Genomic DNA, 17176 nt, shown 5'->3' with positions numbered 1-17176 from the left:
GGCCCCTGGACTATGATTCTGATGAATTTAACCATTTTTGGTAATCGGGCATCTGGAATCCGCCCCAAGGGGGAGGGGGTACTGCCAGGATCTGCCTGCAAGCCCTTTGCATTGCATGCTGCTTTGCCTGGCAGCTCCTGCCTTTTGGACATTATTATTGTGTTATATATATATTGTGGCAGTACCTCTATTCACCGGAGGTGCTGCTATTGTTCCTTCCTTGTTAGTACTAGCGCTTAACCTACTCATTAATTATCTCCAGCACCTGGGTGTTCTCTACTTAAACCTGTCACTCCCAACATACATTGCTGGTTATTGTTATTTCTGCTGTTTTTGATGTTCCATGCTGCTGTGCTGAGCTGTTCCCTGTTGTTGCTACATGTTCCTTGTAGTGCTTCTAGTGCACCTGTTCTCAGGGATCTCTACTAACTACCTGTTCACCTGCAACTGCCGTGTTCCTGTTACCTGTCTTCAGTATCTCCTTTCCATCCATGTGCTATATCAACATCATCCGGTTTGTACCTTGTACTGCATTCTCTGGAAACGTATCTGCAATAAATATTGTGTATTCCACCATATTCTGGGCTTTTTAGCTGTGATTTTGCATTGAAACGTGACAAGGGGTGGGAGAATGGGGTGGTCCAAGCTTCCACAGCTCTATATGTTTAAAAGTAAAGGATATGGAAATAATATAAAACATTATATAAATAGTAAATTATTGTCTCCCCTGCAACCCTTCCATTATTATTATTATATTTGTAGGTACGGCACGGTGTACCCACAAAGGGTACGCCGTGCCGTACATAGTTAAAGGACAAAACAGAACACAGCATATAGGGCAGTACAAAAACAAAAGTGAAATTAAAAGCTACTTAGCTGAGAGCAGGTGCATAGGGCAAAGATATATAAGTGAATTCCATGAGCCTATGTGGCCTTTCACAAATCCAGGCCTCTCTGTCGAGAGAAGGAACAAAGGTCAATGAAACAGCCACATGCCACAAGGACTCACAGGACAGCATGTAAGAACCAATGGCAGATCTTTAAGGTTACTGCCCTAGTATCAAGATGCCACAGATTACACACATCACAAAAGGTGGGTAACAGTTTGCACCTCATGAAGATGATGAAAATACCAAAAACAATGGCTGATATATAGCTCTAGCATTTGTTATGACATTTCTACGTCTCTGAACCAAGTAAATTAAATCAGTTAACCTACATTTAGTAAAAGTCCCTAGCATTGTTTTGGATGCAAAATTATTTGACTCTCAGGCTGTTTCTTCCCCAGATTTCAGAATGACTGAGGAAGTGTCCCGATTGAAGCATAATGGTAAGAACCCTCCAACACTGTATATGAGGCAAACTGTATCTTGCTACCAATGCAATTTACTCATTAAATTTTTTTCCTTAAGGGGTTGAACTTCCCATAACAACTCACAATGTTTAAGGCCACCAGCCGGCAAAGATTGGCATCTTTGGAATTTCTCGTCAAAGAGGACATCAAGTTATTGATGTAAGTACCATATGGTCGACTTACATGAAATAAAGTGATGCCCGCTTTGGCTAGGAGTACCTGGTGCTTTAGTTTTTCCCATCAATTGGATATTAATGATGCAATTAGATGGAGGGAGTCCAAACCCTTTAAATGCCTTTATCTTTGTATCGCTCATATTATTGTAATGTGTGCATAAAAATGGAGTAGGGAAAAAGTATCATAAAGCTGGGTCAATCTTTGGTTCTTTTACTCTGTGCCCACCCATGAAGTAACCCTGAGGCTTACTGATACAGTATATGTTACTAATGCTGCACCTGCCTGCTTGGATATGTATAGTCTATGTACCCTTCCTCAGTATTGTTGTGTGAGTGAGAATCTCCACTGACAGAGATATCCATGAGATCATCTGTGAAGTTTAGCTTCACTAATAGGGCTTACAATCACTATCAATTTTCAAATAACCGACTTCACAGTTTTCAGTAACAATGGCAGAGCTAGTGAGACACAAGGGAGAGTTAGTGAGGTTATCTAGGAGCTGTTATTGGGGGTCTTCCTACAGACGTATCAGATCTCCTGCCTCACTACCTGTGAGGTGACAGAATTGTTGCAGTGTCAATCCTCTTTTGATTGGCACACACCTCAAATGAAGGCTTCCTGGATTCAACAGCGGATTTGTATCGCTCTGTTCCAACTGCAGTGTTCTCAGTGCATTTGAATCCTTAAGCTCCAGCCAATAGTATCCAAACTCCCTATTTGTCTATCGTCCTCACTTTTCATAGCCTCCTCTGTTCCCATTCTCCCAATTCAGCGCCCCATGGATTTCTCCACAGAGGCTAGAGATAAGCATTGCAGACTAAGCGGTTTGCATATGGGAAACAATAGTGGTTGATCAACCTAGTATCAGGAGGTTGATTTTTGTTCAACGTTTATCTCATTAGAATCAGTTTCTTATGAGCCCATTCTTATGGATTGGAAGCGCCATCCTTGGAGCTGGTGCCGATTTGCCAGAAAGAAGCTCACACAACATTTCTATACATGGAACATTTAAGAATGAAATAAGAAATACAATATTTCAAGTGAAACAAATGGTAAAAATAATTGAATAATATTAGGAATGCATGACATAGCATGCTTGTGAGAAAACAATAAACTCAATTAAATTAACTTAATTAAATAATTAAATTAGCGTTAGTTCCTAGATAATGCTATGATTGTCTCTCAACTGTATTGAGGTTGTCATGTTTTATTTTGTTAGATAATCGTAAAGTTTGAAATCATTTAAAGTGACATGATAAAGGGTATTAATTTATGTTCTTCTAGCTTCTGATGGGAGGAATGTGGAGGGTTTTTTAAATAAGGTTTTATAAGAACATAAACATCTTCTGTTCATAAAAGGAAATGATTAATCATTTCCAAATCAAGTTCATAAAAATAAATATTGTAAGAATTATTAGAAGTTTTTATGCCATTTTATGGGGTGGGATTATTTAGATTGTATAAAATGTTTTTGGAAAGTTTTATTTCTAATAAATGTAATACGATCAATAAATAAATTACATTTCGTCCCCAAAATTAATTTACATTGTCCTAAATATCTGCAGTTCTTACAACATCTTCACTGCAAGTGTGTTTTACAGAGTCAATTCCCATCCATTATCGGTGACTTGTACCACATTGTACCCTGTCTGAATGTAATCTGTGTTTTCTTCTTTCAGTTACAAAACTTACGGAAAAATGTGGTAAGCAGAACCATAGAGTACAGCAATGAATATGATTTAAATATTGCAACACATGATACCTTATAATTCAGTACATTGTACAGCAGAACAGCTGCTCTCTTATTCGTATTCTCTATCCAGCGCTGCGGAATTGGTGATGCTCTATAAATAAATGGTGATGATGATGATGATGATATTCTCTGTCAGGCCCTCCTATCTCCTGCACTTTTAATAGTTACAGGGCCACAGGCAAAGAATCACGCACATGGATCTCATGCATATTGAAGGTGTTCTATACATTCAGAAACCTTCATTTATTGTTTTTTACCTGTCCTTCAGCTTCTATATAAAATTGTTTTAGCTTTAAAACTTCTTTCTGTGTTTTTATTTACCAAAAACTTTATATCGGTTATTTTTTTTTCATTGCTTTTGTGAATAAAATTGCACTGAATGTGTTGTATCCAAGGGCAATGGAAATAAATAACTCATGTGGTAGATATGAAAGTCTTGGTTAAATAAAGGCCATAAAGATAACTGATGTGTTTAGTTAAAGTTGCAGGAGCATCTGTACAAACTAATAAGTCAAAGTTGAATGGATATTTGACATTTCTCTTACATGGTAAGACTGTTATTGGCGGCAGGAGGGGTGGTCCTGTAGCACCTATATCCTGTAGCACCTATATGGTTGTGTGACACTTTATTGTGTCTCACTCGTTACAACATGTACAAAGCAGACTTCTCCATAATGTACATGAGAGGTACAGACACAATGATAGATATTTGTGCAGCAGATATTTGTCTGGTTCGGGATTTTGAACAGATGAACCTGCATTCAGTTCATCATTTGGTATTAATGGCATGCTTGTGCCTGTGTTATTATGTGCCGTGTGCAGGCTTCCTTCACATTGTACAGCAACAGAGTAACACGCTCTATCCCAGGCAAACAGGATCCATAGAAACACAGTTGTTTATGCAAAACAACAGATGACCTCATCCACTTCAAATGAATCATGGAAGTGAGGGGACATTGGGACTTTCTCAATTACATGTGTCACTTTTGTATGTCTGAAAGTTTTTATATAATGTAGCTTGAGCTGGAACTAGAAATACACAGAAGGTGTAAATAGAAGTTGTAAAGTACATCCCATTATAATCTCAGAGATGTGACTCTACCACCTGTGAGCTGGGGCAGAATTAGCTGATGCTGAATTGGGCGCATATGCATAAAAAATGCGTTAAAAAAGACATATGTAAAACAGACGTATTTACATACGTATGCTCAGGTCAGGTGCATTGTTCAGGTCTACAGCAGTAGCATATGGGTCAGCATTACGTCAGGTCTGCATCAGATATATTTACAACCAAATGAACCCACAACTTATAAGTCCATTTAGCATAAACTACGCCCCTCTGAGTAGACTGTATGGCGCATTTCTCAATTGAGGACGCTCACGATTAAAACAGGACTCGTACATCATATTAACCATAAGTAATAAATAATACTACATTAACAGACCATTTATCTTGTGTTCTGTAACATCACCATTAGCAATTTTTTTACCGTGACTTATGCATTGATTGCCTCTATGTATTGTGCATTAAGAATGTTCTGCGGCTGCCCCAATAAACACTTTAGCTGAAAGTTTGCAGTTAAAGCACATCTTGTTTGTTTCATTTCAAATCCATTGTGGTGGTGTATAGAAGCCAAAATATGAGAATTGTGTCGATGTCCCAATATTTATGGACTTGACTGTATGTACATGGTAGAAAAATAGTTAGTTCCCCTGGATATTTAGCTCTCCACTTATAATAAAGGTCATACTCTGCTAGGAGGTGAACAAAGGCAGAGGGGAGAGACGAAGGTGAAGCGGATGAGAGTTTAGAAGGGGCAGAAGTCCTATCTAGCCTAGGATCAGGATCAACATTAAAGTCCCCATAAAATATACAACCCCTCTCCTATTTTTGAACAGCTTGGCGGGTCTTCCTAAGGAATGGAAGCTGCCTAGAATTAGAGGCATATAGAGAAACCAAAGTGACAGCCTGATGACCTATTGACACCACCAGAATTAAGAAACGGACGTTTTTGTTGGAAACTTTCTCCAGTTTAAATTGGCAGCTAGTTTTATTTATGATAGCAAATGGTCCACAAGCCATGTGGCAAGTGGGGTGTGAATGATTATGAAACTGCAGAGGGGAATGTGAAAAAAATGGATGTCCTGGACGCGGCTATATCCACGTTATGGGTTGCAAAACATTTAAGGGCCGCCCATTGTTTATTATGGGACTTCAATCCCTTAGCATTTGTAGGAAGAAACTGGAGGATGCGTGGCCAGCCGTTGTCGGGGTAGGTCAGATTTAAGGATACTCCTCAAGGTGATCTCCAGTGGGAGAGGGAGGGGAGGAAGGGCAACAGAAGAACAAAGGAAACACTAATAGGAGGGGTAAACAGAAATAGTTTCCATGGGAAACTAAAGCTTTTGTCTTAGGGGGGAACAAAAGAGTGGCAGAAGTGTGGTACATGTGTGTGGTCGTGGGCCTGGGCCTAAGCAACCTGACCACATAAAAATCCAGCTATGTTACAAAAATATGGAAATTAGAAGGGAACATAAACTTAACTGACATATATTGTGTAGGATATAGGAGAGAAAAAAACATTAGGTAGCTCAAGGATTCATATTCCAGTACTAAGCATCAAAACATAGATGTAATAGGAGTATCAATATGAGTGCTGTAACCATAAACCATAACTAAATGGACAGTAATGCACATTGCAAAATTATCAATAACATGAAAAACAGTATAATAAAGAACACGGGGACAATCCTACACAGGATATCAACAGAATCAAGCAGTGTAAAAGCAATATATGAACAAATATATTTAAACAATCTAAATCTGAAGGGAGGAGAGCCCGCCAGGTTTCAGGCATCGATCAGTCCCTACGGACTGTATTGGCAGAAGTAGGAGACGGCTCCTCCACGGGGATATTCCAATCTTTGAAGACGGACAGGCCTTTTGGCGGGGAAGTAATTGCTGTGTAAGCTCCATTCCTGTGTATGATGAGTTTAGTTGAAAATCCCTATCGATATAGAATTGAAATGGGGGAGCAAAATGAGCCCAGGGAACTCAACTGAATGGTAATCAAGCCACTCCCACTCTAAATCAGTATTTAAAGATAATTTTATACATTTTTTTTAATTTTCCAAACTGAGATAAAAATGTAAATTGTATTATTAACTTTTGTTTTGGGGTGGTGTTGGGAGCATATTTTCAAGATTCCATGACAGCATAGGAAAACCCTGTAGAGTATAAATAGACTTTGCATCTGTTTATCTTTCATTCAGTGTCACGTGTTCCTCCATAGAGGAGCAAAGTCTGTTCGTTCTTTATGGTTTATTTTTTTGACAAGTCTGTTCAAGTGGAATTATTATGGGGTTCTTGGAACTGAAGACAAGAAGATTACTTAAGCCATTTTGGAGTATATTGGGATCCTTTGGACTGAAGCAAAAAGATGTTTTCATGGACATTTGTAATAATATGGGGTCCTTTGGACTGAAGAAAAGAATATGTTTGTCATGGACATTTGTAATATAATTTTTGGGGGCTTTATTATTTTTGAACTACTCCTGGACCTGAATTTTTTTTTTGGACAGCTACAGGACCTTTGGGAGTATTATGGTTTTATTTGGGTATGGTTTCAAGCATTATTGGATTGAAAGCTTGCAAGGTTGAATCCTATACAGATGAAGACATCTGATGGTAAATATTTAGGGTTTTATTATTTTTAATAAAGAGATGTGGTGTGAAAGAAGGTGTTGTGTTTTATTTAACATTTTACTTTGTGGTCCTGGGTGTCAAGGCATGCTGGCACTCTCCAAGTACCAGCATGCCCTGGCTGCCATGAGTATGCTGGTGCTTGTAGGTCTACAAGTGAGTGGCATGTGGTAGAAGTTTGTAAGTGAGTTAAGTGAGAGGCATGTGGGGGTATTTTGGAATGAGTGATGTTGATGTGCAGAGGTTTTTTTGGGGTCTTTTTTTTAAAAAAAAATATTACATCTAGTGCACACAGCATCAAGCCACCTCTCTGATGAAGTCTTAGTGGCAAAATGCGTCAGTGTGTGGCTCGTTGTACTAAAAGTCCCAGGAGTAAACCAGACTACCTTGGATTTTATGATTGTCTCTGCATGTGTTTCAATGGTGCTACTGGCATATGTTAACAGACACTCTTATGTGACATATTTTTGTCTTTTTTAAAGCTGTTGTAATAAAATATAATAGACTGTGAAACATCCCTTTTTGTTTTCAGCAGATTTATTGAGCATGTGAGGATTCTGGTAATTTAAAGGGGAAGCTTCACTGCCTCTTGCTGAAATAGTAGATGAAGCAAACTAGTAATTTTTTTTACTATACATATGATTTGTAATAAAACAAATGGTTACCATTTGGAAAGAAAACGGGTCATAAATATTTGGGTTCAAGGGAGGCACTGTCACACATCCAAAAGAAGGCCAGTAATTTTAAAGATGTTCTTAAGTCACTTCAAAATCATGGTTTGTTTCTTTCATAATATGATTACATTGGTCATAATTTTAACTGAACAGTGTGGTCATCAACCAAGAGGATGCATTCAATCATCTTGCTATTCGAGCTGAGCATTGAGAACATTGATCTAAACTGGCTATACATTTGTACTGCCATATTAGTCACAGATCCAGTTTTTCGATGGACATACTGAATGAAAGGGTATGGCCAACTTTAGACATCTAAGCTCTGTAGGCATTTTACGAGGATATTGTGATTTCACTGCTGTCTGATTTCAAGTGCTGTGTGTTTAAAGTGTGGAGTTAGATCCAGTAAGGATTGCTGTGCTGTGTTGAGAGAGTGATATAGTTTGGGGAATTATTCTGTGTGTTTATTAAAGGGGATTAGTTTTTCTGTGTGTTATTAAGTGTCCCTTTTTACTTTTTCATTTTTTCTCTTTTTTCTTTTTTTTCTTCTTTCTGTTAGAGCTAGTGGGTGTGGTTTAATTGCATAAGTAAATACAGCTTGTTAGTGCCAGCTCTATTTAACAGGAGGTAGTAAGCGATTTCATTGAGCTTGTGATTTCACTGCTATCTGATTTCAAGTGCTGTGTGTTTAAAGTGTGGAGTTAGATCCAGTAAGGAGTTGAATCCAGGAAGGGGTTGAATCTGGTAAGTGGCTAGCAAAGGTTAGTACTCTCAAGTTCACTGTAGGCTATAAGAAGTTAAGTTAGCCATAATAAGATGAGTAGTAGCAGGCTTGATGATCTCACTCAATGCATATCTTGTCATATGTATGCACACTTGGAGCAAGTGTTCCAAGGTTTATACCTCTGTGAGAAATGTGAGCAACTGGTCTCTTTGGAAGCCCAGGTAACTGATCTAAAGCAGACCATTGCAACATTGAGAGACATTGCCAACCTGGAGCAAAGTTTACAGCTCACCGTGGATGCGTTAGCTGAGCAGGGTGGAGCAGAGACAGAGGAGGATGCACAGGTAGGTAGCTGGGTAACAGTTACTAGGGGTAGCAGAGGGAGGAAGAGGCAGGCCAGTTCTGAGCTAGGCAATCCCAGCAGATTTGCCAGATTGGATGAAGATACTGTGGAAGACAGTTCGGAATTGGTGGAGTTGGATGAGACTGCTTTCTCTAGCAACCAGGGGAATGGTCTCTCCAGCATAGAGGGGACCAAAGTTACTCAGGGACCCAGGCAGATTGTGGTGGTAGGGGATTCAATTATTAGGAAGGTAGATAGGGAAATCTGTTAACGGGACCGTGCATGTCGAACAGTGTGTTGTGTCCCGGGTGCTCGGGCTCGGCATATTGCGGATCGGGTGGACAGATTGTTGGGAGGGGCTGGGAATGACCCAGCGGTTTTGGTGCATGTTGACACCAATGACCGAGTTAGAGGAAGAAGGGGTGTCCTAAAGAATGATTTCAGGGACATAGGTCGCAAACTTAAGACAAGGACAGCCAAGGTAGTATTTTCAGAAATACTACCTGTGCCACGCGCTAGTCCAGGGAGGCAGCGGGAGATTAGGGAGGTTAATGCATGGCTAAAAGATTGGTGTAGGAAGGAGGGTTTTGGATTCTTAGAGCACTGGGCTGATTTCTCGGTCAGTTGCCATCTTTATTGTCGTGATGGATTGCACCTGAATGAGGAGGGGGCTGCAGTGCTAGGGGAGAGGATGGTTAGAAGGTTGGAGGAGATTTTAAACTAGGCTCTGGGGGGGAGGGGCAAGTAAGTATTTATGGGATAGACATTGAGAGTAGTAAGGAGGAATTTAACAAGAGTCAAGGGGGTGGAGAGGGGGGGGGAAAGGGAAGCATAAGCCGATAAGGAGAGGCCCTTTTTAAAGCAAAAAGAAATACCTAAGGAAGGCAATAGACTTAAGTGTATGCTTGCAAATGCAAGAAGCCTGACAGGTAAAATGAGGGAGTTAGAGCTAGTAGCAATGAATGAGCAGTATGATATTATAGGTATTACGGAGACCTGGTGGGATGATACACATGACTGGGCAGTCAACTTGGAAGGCTATTCTCTCTTCAGGAGGGATAGGGTAAATAAAAGGGGAGGAGGAGTATGTCTTTATATTAAGCCAGAATTAAAACCAAGTATTCAGGAAGTTATATATGAGAAAATTGGTGATAATATAGAGGCATTGTGGGTGGAAATATCCAGCGGAGGAAGAAGTTCAGAGAAGTTGCTGATAGGGATATGCTATAAACCGTCAGATATTAGTACGATTGAGGAAGCCCAACTTCTACAGCAAATTGAAAAGGCTACACAACTAGGTCAAATTTTAATTATGGGGGATTTTAATTATCCGGACATTGATTGGAGTACTGAGATCTGCGGTACAGCTAGGGGAAATAGGTTTCTGAGCACGCTAAAAGACCATTACATGTCCCAATTAGTAGAGGAACCAACTAGGAACCGGACTATACTGGACCTAGTAATAACAAACAATGTAGACGTAATATCAAATATTCAAGTAAGGGAGCACTTGGGAAACAGTGATCATAATATGGTCTCTTTTGAAATTAGTTTCCAGAAACAACGGTATAAGGGATCAACTAGGACTTTAAACTTTAGAAAGGCAAATTTTAATATGCTAAAGGAGTCTATAAAGAGCATAGACTGGGACAAAGCCTTTAAAGGAAAAAATATGAAAGAAAAGTGGGCTGTCTTTAAAATGTTGTTGGAAACATACACGTATAAGTTCATTCCTATGGGAAATAAATTTAAAAGAATTAAGTCTAAACCAATGTGGCTAAATAAAAAGGTAAGGGAAGAAATGCAAAGGAAGAAGCGTGCATTTAAATTGTTTAAGTCTGAAGGGTCAGAGGAGTCCTTCCGTAGGTACAAGGAATGTAATAAAACATGCAAAAAGGAAATTAGATTGGCTAAATTAGAAAATGAAAGGCACGTTGCAAAAGAAAGTAAGACAAACCCCAAAAAGTTTTTTAAGTATATAAATTGCAAAAGGATTAAAAAAGATAATATAGGACCCCTAAGAAGTGAGATGGGTGAATTGATAAATGATACTAAGGAAAAAGCAGAGGTATTAAACACTTTCTTTTCTTCAGTATTTACTAGAGAATAATAAATGGTAGGAGTAATACATAAAAATGGAAATGAAACCATGCCATTAATTAATACTTGGTTGACAGAGGAAGAAGTCCAAAGGCAACTGAAGAATATTAAGATAAATAAAGCTCCAGGTCCAGATGGCATACACCCAAGGGTCCTTATGGAGTTAAATTCGGAAATAGCTAGACCGCTATTCTTAATTTTCAGAGATTCAATCTCATCAGGCTCAGTACCAAGGGATTGGCGAATAGCAGATGTGGTGCCGTTGTTTAAAAAGGGGACGAGATCACAACCAGGGAATTATAGACCTGTAAGCCTGACATCAATAGTGGGGAAACTACTGGAAGGTATTTTAAGGGATAGTATTCAGGATTACTTGGTACGCCATAAAATTATTAGTGGCAATCAACATGGATTTGTGAGGGATAGGTCATGTCAAACTAATCTAATTAGTTTCTACGATGAAGTTAGTGGAAACTTAGACCAGGGCAGCACAGTAGATGTGGTCTATTTAGATTTTGCAAAGGCCTTTGATACAGTGCCACACAAGAGGTTGGTTTACAAAATTAGGGAACTGGGTCTAGGAATCAACATTTTTACTTGGATCGAAAACTGGTTAGAGAATAGGGAACAGAGAGTTGTGATAAATGGAACATTTTCTAATTGGTCAAAAGTCTTAAGTGGAGTACCTCAAGGTTCCGTGCTGGGGCCACTCCTTTTTTTTTTTTTTTTTTTTAAATACGTTTTATTAATAACATCTGATCTTAAACAGCATTACAAAATATAAAACTCTTGAAAGGTACATTAGTGAGACAATAATTGCAAGTACAAATTTAACAATGTGTATGACACTCTCTCACAGTGCTTTTACAAAACAAATTCAGCTTCCTATGAGCATGGTACCATGACGATGTTATTTTGTTTTTAACTTATATAAATAAAAGGAAGAAGATAAAGAAGGGGGAGTGAGAGGGGGGGTATAGGGCAAAATGGGGGGCCACTCCTTTTTAATATATTCATTAATGACCTGGTGATGGTTTAGAGAGTAAAGTTTCTATTTTTGCAGATGACACTAAACTCTGTAAGGTAATAAAATCAGAGCAAGATGTAGCTTCTCTACAGAGGGACTTAAATAAACTGGAGGATTGGGCGGCCAAATGGAATATGAGGTTCAACACAGATAAATGTAAGGTTATGCATTCAGGTATCAAAAACAAGAACGCAATCTATAAATTAAATGGAATTAATTTAGGAGAATCTTTAATGGAAAAGGATTTGGGAGTGCTTGTAGACAGTAGACTAAGCAATAGTGCTCAATGTCAAGCAACAGCTGCAAGGGCAAACAAAGTATTGGCATGCATAAAAAGGGGCATAGATGCAAGGGAAGACAGTGTAATTTTGCCACTGTATAAATCATTGGTAAGACTTCATCTTGAATATGCAGTACAGTTCTGGGCACCACTCTATAAAAAAGATCATTTGGAACTAGAAAGGGTTCAGAGAAGAGCGACAAAATTGATAAAGGGTATGAGGTCATTAAGTTATGAGGAAAGGTTAGCCAGTTTAGGCATGTTTACTTTAGAAAAGAGGCGTCTAAGGGGAGATATGATTACTATGTACAAATACATTAGGGGTCAATACAGAGAACTTTCATGGGAACTTTTTACCCCAAGGACTATACAATGGACACGTGGTCATCCTCTAAGGTTAGAGGAGAGGAAATTTCACAACCAGCAAAGGAAGGGGTTCTTTACAGTAAGGGCAGTCAAGATATGGAATTCATTGCCAGGGAAGGTTGTGATGGCAGATTCAATAGATATGTTTAAGAAAGGGTTAGACAAATTTTTAGCGGAAAGGTGTATCCAGGGATATGACCGTTAATTTAAAATGAAGGATAGTAGTGGAAATAGGATAAAAATAGGACTGCAATATTGGGTCTGCGTGGATTTTTAGAATTGAAACAGGTTGGCGGTTGCTTACTCTGGATTAATTTCAAATATAAGTGCAGGATCGCAGGAGATCCAAAACAGGTTGAACTTGATGGACTGGTGTCTTTTTTCAACCTCATCAACTATGTTACTATGTTATATTTATGGCCAGAGAAATGGCAAAAGATTCTGGTCAGCATATATAATATGAAACAAGTCAAAATTTAGATGGATAATAAAAAATCAATTCAACGTTATTGTTTTGAGGACTTTATATAACATAAAACAAAATAATATGTTGTTTTTGTTGCCTTCTAAGAAAATGTTCACACATGACTGCCACTCAGCAAATGGGGAAATGGGTTATAAACAATTACTTAGACCTCTGCTGGTTGCTGTTTGAGTTTACACTTAGACCTCTATACAGGGCACCAACAAAATCAAAGTTAATCCTGTGTAGAGATTCTATTAATAGGATGGTGTGAGAATACATATGTGATTTGTCCTTCTCTTTTTCTCACTTTTATCTTTTTCTAGATAAATCCTGTGACAGTGACTGGATAGAATTTGAGGGCAGTTGTTATTACTTCCTTACTATTCAATTAACGTGGCAAACCTCTCTACTTACATGCCTAGTCAAGGGAAGTAGCCTGGCTTCAATTACCAGTGAGCAGGAGCAGGTAAGCTGGATAAGAGCTTATTCTCTGTTTCTAGATAACCTCTGCCCCAGTACATCGATTCCAGATTCTAATAACCGAATAAGAATTATTTCCTGTTGTCATGTTGATAGTCAGAATTGACATGCTGTACTATGATAGGATTCCTTGCTGCCTTAATCCAGACTGAATAATGTAACATATTTATCGAGATGTAAGAATTCCCATGGGATCAACCTCCACTTTACAGGTAGAAGCAGGACATTTTCAAAGCTCAACATCTTCTTTTGTGATGTCAGTTACACTAGTCTCCTTCCAAAGCACTTGTGACACTAAGAGGCTGATTCAATTCTCTGCGAAGTACCTCTGGAATGGTTGTGAGGACACTCTGCAGCGATGCAACATCGCAGATATTTTTCGCACCCTGTTATAGTGTGCAGGAAAATCCGCGATGTTTGGGTACCGTAGTACCCGGAAATTAATGCAGCCGAACATTGCAGTGATATTTGGCGGCTCATCGCTGAGAATTTAATCGGTCCTAAAGCATGGTGTGGTCTTCTACCATTAGTACATGCTTTTCATTTTTATTATAGCAGCATAGACCTACTGAACTCAGATACCCCCAAATCTCAAACACGTAGTCTAACATGTAGCCAGGGCCAAAACCCAGCCATCAGGGGAATAGGCAATCAGGGCAAACCAGTCTGAAGAGTAATCTCACCCAGGATCCAGAAGCTGGACCTGTACCCAGGCAATAAGAGAGAGACATACTTGGATTTAAAGTGCTGGTCCATAAAACAGAATATGTATGATCACAGGAATAATAATGCTGTGACCCATTTCATAGAAAAATATAATTTTAACTGACTTTTTATTAAAGTAAATCAGATCCAGGTTTATCTGGAAGCAATCAGGGAAGAATCTATAAATATGTGTCTACTTTATATGACTCTAGGATTTATTTCCACCACATTTCTTACACCTGGTACATCATATTGTAATTAACCACTTAATAACTGCCACAGATTAAAAAAGATACAATATTGACTATATCATATAAAACATTTATTGCTAAAAAGTGTAAAATATTTAAAACTTTATCCATAATGATTTCTACTTAAAAGATTGATTGATCTGACTTTTATATTGAGTATATTCAATTTAATTGTGCAGCCATAAAAAGCAGCATAGTTTAACCCCTATGCTGCTTAGCCTATTTTAGCACTTTTTGAACTGGTCACTTTCCCACACCCTGTTTTACCTTTTTTGTTTTTTTAAAGAAGACTTTTTGAATTTTTAGAAAATTCCATTTAGAGAAATAAAAACAAAATGTGTTTATTTTTTATTTCTAAACACCATATTTTGTGTTTCTTGCTTTGGCAGCAATAAACCTTTCCAAAACAACAAAAGGTGAATTTCTAAACATAGTTTTCCATAATAAAATATGCACTTGAATCTGATAAAGCATTTTTTAATTGTTATTTGCTAGTTGCACAGTTTGAATGAAAGTCATCAAATGTGTAGGAGTCTATTTGAAGAAGCCAAACAAAGCTTACTAGACAAACTACCACATCAAATGAGTGTACCCCTGAGTTTTTTGAAACCAGGATGGGGGAGAAGTGGGCATTATAATCCCCCTTCTCTGCACTTCTTAACACTTTCTGTAGTGTAGTTGATTATTGTCCCATGATCACTAGTAAATAATTATTAAGGGAAACCTTATTTGAAAGAGGCAACTCCCCCCTTTCAAACGATGATGCCCCTGAGATTCTAGGTGCCAGAATGCAGGGGCTGGCTGAGCAGGGGGGTCATCTGCCCCCTGGGCCGGTCCCATGTTGGGCTATCCACTAAGTATGCTTCATTGGCATGATGAACTCGCTTTTCTGCTCACCTGCATAGCCTCCCCCTTCCTCCCTTACAAACCATGATTTTGTCACCTACTTCAAAGACAAAATCAATCACCATTTGACTTGATAATTCTTCATGCTTTATGCTACATTCCCCATCCATCTTCTCTTATATACCCTAATCCACCCCAGTTCATTCTTTCCAGTAACTGAGGAGATCCAAAATAGGTTGAACTTGATGGACTGGTGTCTTTTTTCAACCTCATCAAATATGTTACTATGTTACTATGTTATGAGGACAATGTCTCTACACTTCTCATTATCTCAGTTTACAACAGCCCCTCAACCGTATTCCCTCCTGACTTCTCCGATCCCTCTTCACCACTGCATGCCCACCTCTAGCTCATCTCTTCAAACTGTCTCCACTGGCACATTTCCATCCCCCTTTAAACATTCACCAATTGTAAAGAAACCGTCTGTCACAGATCATATGGATATTTAGTGGATCCCTTGTAGCTGCCAGATGATATTGCTCATTCAGGGGTGCGGAGTCTAATGGTAGGTGGTGTTCGCCAGTGACCCCCGCAAGAGGGTATGGACTTTGCTGTCCCTAGCCCACAGGTTGCGGCCCCCTGGATGAGTGTTGGCAGAGTAGTAGGCGGAGCCTAACACGGAGGAGAGATGACGGCAACTCAGAGGAGTACTGAAAGTAGTGGTAGAGAAGCTGGCATAATAGTAGAGCGGAGCAGGAGTGCAAGTAGGGATGATAGCGGAGTAGAACTTTGCTGATCCGGAGATGGTAACCCAGAGCTACAGCAGGTGAGACACTGGTACAGCGGCAGTTCAAGTGGAGATGGTAGTAGAGTAGAACTTACCTGATCCGAAGATGGTAACTCAGAGCAACAGCAGGTGAATTACTGGTTCAGCAGTAGTTCAAATGGAGGCAGTAGCGGAGTAGACCGTAGCTGATCCGAAGATGGTAACTCAGAGCAAAAGCCGGTGAATTACTGGTACAGCGACAGTTCAAATAGAGGCAGTAGTGGAGAGGAACTTAGCTGATCCGAAGATGGTAATCAAGAGCAACAGCAGGTGAATTACTGGTACAGCGACAGTTCAAATAGAAGCAGTAGCGGAGTAGAACTCAGCTGATCCGAAGATGGTGACTCAGAGCAACAGCAGGTGAGTCACTGGTATAGCGGCAGTTCAAATAGAGGCAGTAGTTGAGTAGAATAGCTGGTCCGTAAATGGTAACTCAGAGCACGGCAGGAGAGTCAGACCGAAGGGAGCCAGATCCTTACAGAGAGTGAATGAACTCGAAGAACAGGCATCGGACAGGAGGAAGTGGGAGGTTTAAATAGTGCTCCAAAATGCCAGGACCAATGGGGAACAAGTAGAAGTTTATGAGAGAGGGGACTAGGCTTGCACATGCGCAAAACAGATGGTAGATGCATCCAAAGGTGTGATTAGGATACCGGAATCACCGCTTACAGGAGGAAGATAACACCGCTGGTGCCTGTCCGCGGGGCCGGTGTGTGACACCGTCTCTTGACCTAGCCTTTCTCTCCAACTATTACTTTCTGCCTGTCTTTGTGGTGCCATAAAAATAAATGATAATAATAATAATAATAAAATATAACATATGTTCAATAACATAATCTTGATACTATATCTATGTGTAGGTTTTTTTCTGTGACACACGATTTTAAATGCCATATGTACAATTAACATGTTCCATTATAACACTCAAATTGCTCAGTATTTATAATATATATTATGTTTGACATAACCCTTCTTGTGCTGCTGTCAGGTAGTTCAGTTCGAAAATGTGTTGATTTAACACATGAAATCGCAAAGTGTCACTTAAAACCTGTGTGATGTACAAAATATCTCATCAGTTATATTATCAAATAACTTAGCAAA

At 39.2% G+C, this 17176-nt stretch overlaps 1 protein-coding gene across 3 annotated transcripts in view; it reads left to right on the top strand.

Annotated features, from left to right (window-relative positions):
* The window catches only part of LOC142151373 (lectin BRA-3-like), a 55441-nt gene that overhangs the window by 23475 nt on the left and 14790 nt on the right, over positions 1-17176 (top strand). For 2 of the 3 annotated variants that reach the window (XM_075206945.1, XM_075206942.1), the window contains 3 exons: positions 1289-1330; positions 3211-3234; positions 13291-13433. In XM_075206945.1, the coding sequence (XP_075063046.1) occupies positions 1289-1330; positions 3211-3234; positions 13291-13433 (209 nt within the window). The remainder of the gene's footprint in view (positions 1-1288; positions 1331-3210; positions 3235-13290; positions 13434-17176) is intronic. The other variant, XM_075206943.1, reaches the window with a different exon arrangement.

The sequence above is a fragment of the Mixophyes fleayi genome, chromosome 4, assembly GCF_038048845.1.
Source record: "Mixophyes fleayi isolate aMixFle1 chromosome 4, aMixFle1.hap1, whole genome shotgun sequence".
Lineage (NCBI taxonomy): Eukaryota > Metazoa > Chordata > Amphibia > Anura > Limnodynastidae > Mixophyes > Mixophyes fleayi.
This window is presented reverse-complemented; position numbering and strand designations above follow the sequence as displayed.